We start from the raw sequence: 9,744 nt of genomic DNA on the forward strand, positions 1-9,744 counted from the left end.
AGACCAGGACTGTGTGTGTCCTGCAACTGCAGCCTAGAATGCAACGCTGGTCTGGGTGGCCCCAAAGCCCATGCACCTGTCACTCCAACACACGTGGCCATGAGCAGGGCACAGGTCTCCCTGGCACTTTAACCCCATCACCATACGGCCGGGGGCCTGTTTCCCTGGGTTCAGAGTCCCTTCAGGGTTGAAGTATGACATGAGAGGGATGAGGTTCAAGGTATGAGATCACAGCTAATAAGTCAGAGAAAATGACCAAGTATTTGTCTTTTGCAACAACCTACTTTAAAAATTACTTAGCTCATGTTCAAGGTGATAGGGGGTCCCCTAGTGACTCAGACAGTAAAGAATCCAATCCGCCTGCAATGCAGGAAACATGGGTTCGATCCCTGGGTCAAGATGATCCCCTGGAGAAGGGAATGGCAACCCATTCCAGTATTCTTGCCTGGAGAATTACATGGACAGAGGAGACTGGTGGACTACAGTCCATGGGGCCGCAAAGAGTCGGACACCTACATTCAAGGTGATAGCAATATTAATAACAACAGCTGTCACTTACGACGGGCTGAGCCCTGTAACTGACACTTTATCTACATCATCACCATTCAGCCTTTAGACTTGTGGACCCTGGGGAAACTGCAGAGCCTCTAAACCTCATGTGCAGAGTGAGAGAACTTACAAGAAATGGTTTACCCTTCCTCCCGGGGTTGTTCTGAGTATTGGTGATAATGCATGGCACATGTAGGCACTCTATAAATGGTACTTCCCTCCCATCCTATTCTAATTTATTTTAAAAGGCCACAGGGTTAAGACAGAGGCCTGAGCTCCCCACAAGGGAGCAGTCAGACGTTTAGAGGACACTGAGTAAAGGGAATAAAAACTGCTCTGTTAAAAAGCCCCTGCCTGACTGGCCCAGAGAAACAGAAATTTCATAGCTACTTTAAATTTATGAGTTGTTGGGTCCTGAAAGGCAGGCAGGTCATAAACTTCAAATAAGAAGCCCACCCCTGCCCCCCCACCAAATCCTAATGAATAAGGGCCATACAGCAAGTGCCCCATTCCCTGCCCCCACCCCAGGACAGGCCCCCCTCCCCACTGGGAGCACTGTTCCAGAACATCCTGGCACCCTGTCCCACGGATGGAGCTGAGGCTGGTCCAGGGAAGCCTGCCCCCGAGGCCCAGGGCTTCCACCTGGCGGGTCTGGTGGAGCAGCAGCCCCGACAGCTGTGGGCACAGCTGGCTCCTCTTGGCTGGCATGGGGCAGGGGGCGGTATTGTCACCTACAGCAGACACTGCATGGGTGGGATCCGAGTCCCCTGGGTTGGGGAGCAAGCTGGCCTGTCCTCACACAGCCTACAGATAAAGGCCTGTTGTTGACTGTGGGAGCTTTTCTCCCTCCCTCCCTGCTCTCATGACCTTCTGCTGGGTGCTGGGGGAAGCAACTGGGAACCAGACAGTCATGGATGCTCTGCTGGACTAGACATCTCAGGCTTAGGTGTTGAGATGCCTGGCTTCACCCTGGACAGAGCTTCTTAAAGGTAAGACCCATGATTTATAAATATCTTTGTGCGCCCAGCACCTAGGACAGGGCCCAGCAGGCTGGCTGCACTCTGTTAAAAAAACCCACAAGGACTCAGGAGGTCAAGGGTTTTTAGTGTCTTCGGGGCAGGTCATGGGAACCCAGCAGGCCTGAGTGTCAACCTGGGCTCTGAGAGCGATGGCACTCCCTGGGAGATCACGGTCTAAGCACTTAACTTCTCAGAGCCTTGGTTTCCTCATTTGCAAAATGGGGATAGTAGTACATACTGCCATAGGATTGCCAGGGAACTGCTGGGATGGTATGGAAAGCGTTTGGCACACAGCCTGGTTCCTAACAGGGGCCTGATAAATGTAGCAGATACTGTGACTATAAGGAGGTCCTTCTATTCTTCCCAGGGATCCTCGACTCTGCCATGAACGGGAAAGGCCTGCTCCTTCCCACACGGGGAAGGGGCTGAGGAACAGCAGGCTCAGCTCCAGCCCTGCTTCACAACTCAGAAAGGTCTCTGTCTTCCCTGCTCAGCTGACTGGGCAGCTAGCTGAGGTCTCTACTGAACGAGTGTGCCTGTGGTCGCCTCAGGCCAGGTTCCCACACCTCCTGCCCATTCCTTTGCTTGGTCATCTAAGTTAAACCTGTGTGTGTGTGTTTGTGTGTGTGTGTTCTTGCTTAGTCACTCAGTCACATCCGACTCTTTGTGATCCTTTGGACTGTAGCCCTCCAGGCTCCTCTGTCCATGGGATTCTCTAAAAATACTGGAGTGGGTTGTCATTTCCTCCTCCAGGGGATCTTTACTACCCAGAGACTGAACCCTCTCCTCCTGTATCTCCTGTATTGCAGGCGGATTCTTTATCCACTGAGCCATTCCTCTCCCTAAATCCCACACTTGTTAGTGTGATTGAGGAGGATCCAGGGGTTCTCAATCTGGGGTCCCTGTAAGGCTCCATGGATGCATTTCAGGGGTCCGTGAACTTGAGGGAAAAACTACAGCTGTCATTTTCGCCAGCCTCTAGTTGAAGCTGAGCACTCCCCTCAAACATGAGCTTAAGGCATGTAGGCAACATATCTACAGCACTGGTAACAGTCACAGATCTTTACACGTCACATTACAGTCACTGCTGCAGAGAGCTCCAAATGTATCGGTGAGGCCGGTCACCACTTCAAAATTGAGGTCATTATCGGACCTGCCATTAGATCTCGTTATTCAAGGCAAGAATAAAGAAGCAAATCTTTGAGGAGATCACAATTTAACATAATCTCACGTTTGTATTTCAATATAATTCATTTCCTTCGTAGTCTTTTGTTTTGTATTTTGTCATTTAAAGAAGTTCTCTATTCTGAGATGGCTAGATAGCATCACCGACTCAATGGACATGAATTTGATCAAACCCCGGTAGACAAGAAAGGACAGGGGAGCCTGGCGTGCTGCAGTCCACGCAGTCGCAAAGAGTCGAACACAACTTAGTGACTGAACAACAAATTCTGAGAAGGGGTCTATGATCTTCTCCAGCCTGCCAAAAGGGTCTAAGGAACAAAATAAAAGGTTAGAACTCCAGGATAGAGGGATTTTAGAGGAAGCTTTGTGCTCTACCATCCTAGGATTCCAAGTATCTATTTCCCAAGGGCCCTACCATGAGCATAACTATGAAATTAAATTTGCTGAACGTATTGCCTTTTTTTTCCAATCAGGAAATACATCCAGGCCGCGGCAGCCCTTCCAAACTCCCGGGCTTCCCACAGAATGTGCTCGAATGACACTGGAAAGGTTTCAAAAACCCAGTCCTCCCCTTGCTTTAATTCCTTTCTTCCCCCCAACAGATGTTGTAGGCCTGGTGAGGAAGCTCCTCGTGTGCGTGACTCTCACGGCACTGATGGCGTTTCTTGGGAGAGACAAATTCTTCTGGGTCCCCAGCATCATTCCCCTTCCAGCCCGAGGCAGCCCCTTGCTGGGTTCAGAGGATGGGGTCCTTCTTTAAAGGAGTGGACGAGACTGCTACCTTCCGACCTGAGCTACGAGCCCAGAGCTTATGCTTTCAGGAGGCGCCGGGCTGCAGAGGAGGGACTAAGGCCGGTCATCCACTCATCAGCCTCCAGTGCCAAGGGCCCTGGACCACAACACTGAAGGTTATGTTTCTCCAACGTCCTTTTCAGTGATCACGTGCAACCTCCTCTCCGCTTCAGACCCTGGCCTGACTTCCAGCATAGCCAGAGCCACTGATGTGAATTTTGTTTTCTTTATAATTTAGGGATGCCTAGACCGAGAGCCCCTGGCACGCGACTCTGCTTCTCTGCTCTTCCGGCCCTCCCGTTACATCGAGCACGGGTGGTGACTGTGAAAGGGCTCTTCCACTTTGCACGTTCTGGGAACAGTCACGTAACGTCTTTTGGGCGAATGCCCCCAGAACATCTGCGGAGTCAGGCTGTGGAACCGTGGGGACTGAGATTCGTGGCTTTCTCATGCAGTGACCTCACCTCCCTGAGAGCCAGAGTTTGTCCATGTCAGTGAAGCGGGGAGATGAGCCGTTTAGGGTTAGATAACCCTAACCCGACCACTCCAGCTGGGGTTGGGGATGAATGAGCTCCATGTACGCGCTTCCCACAGCTAAGCCCTCAGTAAAGCGAGCCAGTAGGGTCCAAGACGACGGTGACTCACCTGCTCACCCACAGGCCCCGGCCGTCCAGCATCGCCTGGCTCGCCCTGCAGAGAAACAGAGGAGGGTCACTTGGGAATGGGTGGCTGGAGTCCAGGCCTCCCAGGAGACACCTGGGTCGACTGGCCTTAGGCCCCTCTGGTGGGGAGGAACCAAGAAACTCAACTGCAGTCTGGCCTTGGAAACTTCAAACAGATGGTAGGGACAAGGGACACTGGGACAAAACCTCCTCTGGCCCCAGGGATGATCCTCGTCATCATTCCTTTGGAGTGGCCCTGGGCAGGTTACCTGGCATGGGGTCTATATCTCACCTGGGACCCCCATCAACCCACGGCATTCAGCAGAAGACGGAAACTGAAGCTCACAGAGGTGAAGTGACCTGCTGAGGTCACACAGCGAGCTGGAAGTAGGGCGAGCACTGGAACTTGGGTCTGACTGATGGAGATGCCCTGCTGTACCAGGATGAGCGGGGAGCTGGGGAATCAGGGTGCTGGACTCCCAGAGATCTGCCATCAGCTCACAAGTGACACGGAGCAGTCTCGTCTCTGCTCTGGGCTCGGTGTCCCCACTCATAAATAAGTAAAACCAAACTCATTTGCCTCCAAGCTCTCACATGCGCTGTGTCCTACGTCACCTCCATCATGTCCAACTGTGACCCCGTGGACCGTAGCCCACCAGGCTTCTCTGTCCATGGGATTCTCCAGGCAAGAATACTGGAGTGGGTTGCCGTTTCCTCCTCCAGGGGATATTCCCAAGGATCAGACCCTCGTCTCTCATGACTCCTGGACTGACAGGCGGGTTCTTTACCACTAGCACCACCTGGGAATCCCCGAGCCCTCACACTAGGTGGCCATTCGAGATCTTGTCTGCTGGCTTTACCCCACGCTGGGGTGACTCCCACTCCTTCTGCAGTCACAGCCGCCCTGGCAAGCAGAACCGTGGGACAGATCTGCCCAGGGCCCTGTCACTGCTCCCACCACAGAAACCCAGCTGGTATCTGAGGGAGAAAGGCCCAGGCCTCAGAGGGCAGGACGTGGGCTCGGACTGGCCAGGAGTTGGGCTCACGAATGGATGGGGCGATCCCGGCTCAAACCTTAGCCTTCCCTCCAGGTCTGCCCCCAGACCTCAGGCTTGAGACCCCCAGAGGAGCCAGACAGACACAGACTCGGGGGCCATTTCTCCTGAGAGGAGGGCACTTGGACGGCCTGGCCCCCACAGTTCCACCCTAACCCTCTGTGTGCTTGCCCAGCTGTCAACTCGGCCCAGCGATCCCTGCCCAGGATGGCCAGGGAAATCCAGCCTTCAAAGGGAGTCCCTGGAAAGGTATTAAGCTGCCCATGTGTTGAGGAACACAATCTCCTACTGGGGCCAGTTCTTTTTCATTTTGATAACTTCAAAAAAAACTGTTAATAAGTGAAATGCATATTTATGGGAGATGATGGGGAAAATACAGAAGCCCAGAGAGGGAAATGGAAATCTCCGATAATCCCACTACCCAGAGCTAACCCCTGTCCACGCTCCAGGCTTTGCTCTGAGCCTTCAGGGACGCGGTCCAGCCAGCCCCGTCCATGGGCTCCTGCTGCATGGGTTCCACTGCGTGACCTGCTTCGCACGTGCCCACCATCACCCCTGCCACACACGGACACCTTCCCGTCTGGTCAATCCTCCCAGCACACCGTCTTTGGTGGCTACGCTGTGCCCCATGACTTGAACACTGGTCCCCTGGTGGACACTGAGATTCTGTCCACGTTTTCCTGTTACTCATACACACTTTATGATAAATGCAGACCATCTCCTCCGCTTTTCACAACAGGTCAGGGATTCAGGGGTCATCCTAGGGCCTCATCGGTTGGCTCCCCCTCTCTCTTCTCCTCCCCTGGTGTTCCCTCCTCCCCCTTCCTGCCACGTCACTTCCAGGTCCCCTCACCTTCAAGCCATCCGGGCCAGGTCTTCCAGGAAACCCCTTCCTGCCGGGTTGACCCTGCAACAGGGAGAAGTGAGTGAGAAAAGCCAGGCCCCGAAGTCACCAGGCTGGCAGCTGTCCTTGGGGAGTCAGGGAGAGTGGTCAGCTGTGTGACCTTGGGAAGCCTCTCCCAGGCTGGTTTGTTTGTTAATGGGAATGAAGAAAACTGCTTTCAAGGAGTGAGGAAAAGGAAGGGGCTGGAACAGAAGATAAAGGACACAGGGGCATGGAGAGTTTATGCCAGTGGTTCTCAAACTGTTGCCCCGGGGCCCTCTGGGGGACCCTGAGACCCTTTCACAGGAAATTCACAAGGTCAAAACTATTTTCATAAGAATACTAAGATGTCATTTGCCTGTGTCACTCATTTTCATGAATGCAAGTGGAGTTTTCCAGAGACTACATGGCACGTGGTTTTATCCACAGATGGAGCTCAGAGGCAGACTGGAGAATCCAGCTGACTCCTATTAAGCCAGACATTAAAGAGATCTGCAAAAAATGGTAAAACAATGCCACTCTTTTCATTAGATGATTTTTGCTTTGGAAAATATAGCTTTGGCGGGGGGGAGGGGTAAAACTATTATTTTTGTTAACATGAAAAGAGTTGGTCGTTAATCTTGAATGAATTGTTAAAAGCATTTAAAATTTCTTGGTTTTAAGTACTCATGTCGATAGATGTAACCCATGTAAAGAAAAGCATTCAAGATCCTCAGTCATTTCCAAGGATGTCAAAAGGTCCCAAGACCAAAAATATCTACAAACTGCCAATTTATGCAATTGAGACTGAAGGTGGCTGGGCATACACCTTCCTTCTGGAAGGCCACTTGAAGCAGTAGAGAGAAGTCAGATTCAGATTCCGGGGAGGGTATCCTGGCTTCCTGGCTGTGAGATTCTGGGCTAAGTTTTTTACCATTTTTTCTGGCTGTGACGGGTCTTAGTTGTGGTGTACGGGCTTTGGTGCCCCTTGGCATCTTGGATTTCAGTTCCCTGACCAGGGATGGAACCCGTATCCCCTCCGTAAGAAGGCGGATTCTCAACCACCAGATCACCAGGGAAGTTGCCTGGGCTATGTATGCTCTTTGAGCCTGAGGGCCTTGAATGATACCAAGAAAGGCAGTGCCTCTCTCAAGGGAGAATCAAGGGAATGAGAATGGACTCGGTGCACCCGCACACAGTAGGTGCACAGCAGCTTCTTGCTTCTCATCTCTCTCCTCTGGGGTCTGTCCTCACGCCCACCCTGGCAGGCCCAAGGCTCTCATAGACGACTTCTCTCCAGAACACCACCCAGATGATGCCCGCCTGCACACAGCTGGCTCAGCACCAGCAAATCCCACACCCCCAGGCCAGCAACACTCACCTCCAAGCCAGGGACCCCTGGTGGCCCCATGGGCCCCTCATCTCCCTAGGGTCAGGAGACACAAGAGAGGAGAAAAAGGAGAAAGTTAATTCAGTGGGAGTCTTGGAGAACTTGACCTGTCAGGAGGGCAAGGGGTGGGCACAGGAGAGCCCTCCCTGGCCGAGAAATGGGACACCTGGGCCCCCGGCCTGTTCCCACCCAGGGCAGAGGCCTAGAGGCCAGACCACACGTGGGCTTCTGGGGGAATGGGGCTCCCCCGTCACGTGAATGTGGTCAGTCTGGTTGGCAGTGGTGCTGGTCAGGAAACCCAAACCCGATCATATGCTGTTTGAGCAGAGCCCCAGACTGCAGCTCAAAGATACGGGCTCTGCTCCAGGCTCTGCCGTTTCCTCGGTGGCAGACGTTAGCCGCACCATGCCTCAGTTTCCCCATCTGTAAAATGGTGCGGAGCAGAGAGTATCATCTTAAACGCTGATGAGTACCACTCTGCTTGACCCTCCAAATTGTATGTCATTATTTTATATTGTTAGGTTAATCATGTTCCCATGAGTTAGAGTTAGTCACTCAGTAGTGTCCAACTCTTGGCAACCCCATGGACTGTAGCTCACCAGGCTCCTCTCTCCATGGGATTTCCCCAGCAAGAATACTTGAATGGGTTGCCATTTCCTTCTCCAAGGGATCTTCCCAACCCAGGGATCAAACCCAAGTCTCCTGCATTGCAGGCAGATTCTTAACTGTCTGAGCAACCAGGGAAGCCCCATTATGACTTGCAAATGTAATTATCTTTTTTTTGGTCTGGCTATTGATTGTGAAAACTGATAAACATCTTTTACTATTGTGATTATGTTTACAAAAACTAACAAACAAAACAAAAAAACCCACTGATGAGTAACCTGAGTTCCTGGAAGACAGCCATGATTTCTTTTTTGACACCACAAACCCAACATCACTCAGGATGGGTGTGCCCAGGGTCTAGTGGGTATGTGGTTTGGGAAGGCAGGAAGGAGGGCCTGAGAGAGGGTAACAAATGGAGGAGTGAATGAGTGGACAAATGAATCAATGGAAATGTGAGCAAGTGGTGGGCATATTGAGGGTCTGCTTCAGTGATAATGTTGTAATGTGAGCATCAACGGGAGCACAGGCTGGTGCCATCTTTCCCTCCCTCCCTCCTGCCCACTTCCCGCCCATGGAGATGCCTCAGGCCCTCCCGTAGGCTCAGGGAGCTTCCAGACTGGCCCCTCTGGCATGCCAGGCCTAACCAAGAGGCCCCCTCCAGAGCCCACTCCCCCCCGCCCCAGCTTCCAGGAAAGCAGCCCCACGTGGCAGCTCACAGGGCCAGTACTGGGACCCCGCCAGACCCAGAACCAGCCCGAGAAGGGATCCATGTCAGCCAGATGCCTGCCTGTGGTCGCGGTGAGTCGGGGCCTCCTGCACCCTCCCCCAGGGCTGCGTCATGGGAGCTCTGGGGCCTGAGCCAAAGTGTGCAGGGGAGGGCCTTGCACATGGGAAAAAGCGGGGGCCAGCCCATGGGGTGGCCAACAGCCCTCCAGCTGGTGCTCCGACAGGCCCGAGGAAATCATCAATCCCCTTCACCACGGAAGAATCAGTAAGCAAGTCTTCAGTCTGCCACTTACTAGCTGCATAAGTCATGTCATTCTCCCAGGAGGCCCCAGGCAGCTCCCAGGAGCCCAGAAGTTAAACAGCACAGGGTCCATGCACGGAGCTTTGGGCTCGGGGGCCTCGGGTTCGAATCCTGACGCTGCCTGCCACTAACCACAGGGAGCTGACATAGTCTATCCCCTTGAGAGTCAGGACCTCCCCTAAGCTGATGATGCCCTCCCTCCTACAGCAGCACCCCAATAAACTGTGCTACTGTGAGAAGAGGCAGTGACAGTAGCTCCTAGAGAGGAAGCCCCAGGGCAATGGTGTTGCCATGATGGGAGTGACCTGCCAGCCAGGCCAGGGCAGATGAGAACCCTGGAAGGGTCACAGGGCAGAGCTACAAAGGATGAACTGGAGGGCAAGCCTGAGGTGGCCCTGGGCCCTGTGTCTCCTGACCAAGGGGCCCTGGAACTCAGCTAAGGTTTGCAGGACCCAGGGAAGAGCAAGCTAGGGGCTGGGGTTGGGGGGGATGGGCAGAAGGCAGGGTCAGACAGTCTCACCTCGGGCCCCAGCTGCCCACGGGGTCCTGGCAGGCCTCGAGCTCCAGGCTTACCCTGGTGAGAGGGAACAGAGAGTG

General features: G+C 53.3%; 1 protein-coding gene across 3 annotated transcripts in view; it reads right to left on the bottom strand.

Moving 5' to 3' along the window:
• Nucleotides 1-9,744, bottom strand: part of COL27A1 (collagen, type XXVII, alpha 1) — a 148,769-nt gene that overhangs the window by 59,212 nt on the left and 79,813 nt on the right. For all 3 annotated transcript variants that reach the window (XR_824845.1, XM_010835143.1, XM_010835142.1), the window contains 4 exons: nucleotides 9,668-9,721; nucleotides 7,506-7,550; nucleotides 6,116-6,169; nucleotides 4,191-4,235 (listed from right to left, as the gene is read on the bottom strand). Coding sequence is in view for 2 of the 3 variants with exons in the window: in XM_010835143.1 (XP_010833445.1) it covers nucleotides 4,191-4,235; nucleotides 6,116-6,169; nucleotides 7,506-7,550; nucleotides 9,668-9,721 (198 nt within the window). In the remaining variant the exon portion in view is untranslated. The remainder of the gene's footprint in view (nucleotides 1-4,190; nucleotides 4,236-6,115; nucleotides 6,170-7,505; nucleotides 7,551-9,667; nucleotides 9,722-9,744) is intronic.

The sequence above is a fragment of the Bison bison genome, unplaced genomic scaffold (genome assembly GCF_000754665.1).
Source record: "Bison bison bison isolate TAMUID 2011002044 unplaced genomic scaffold, Bison_UMD1.0 scf7180017864039, whole genome shotgun sequence".
In the NCBI taxonomy this organism is placed as follows: domain Eukaryota; kingdom Metazoa; phylum Chordata; class Mammalia; order Artiodactyla; family Bovidae; genus Bison; species Bison bison.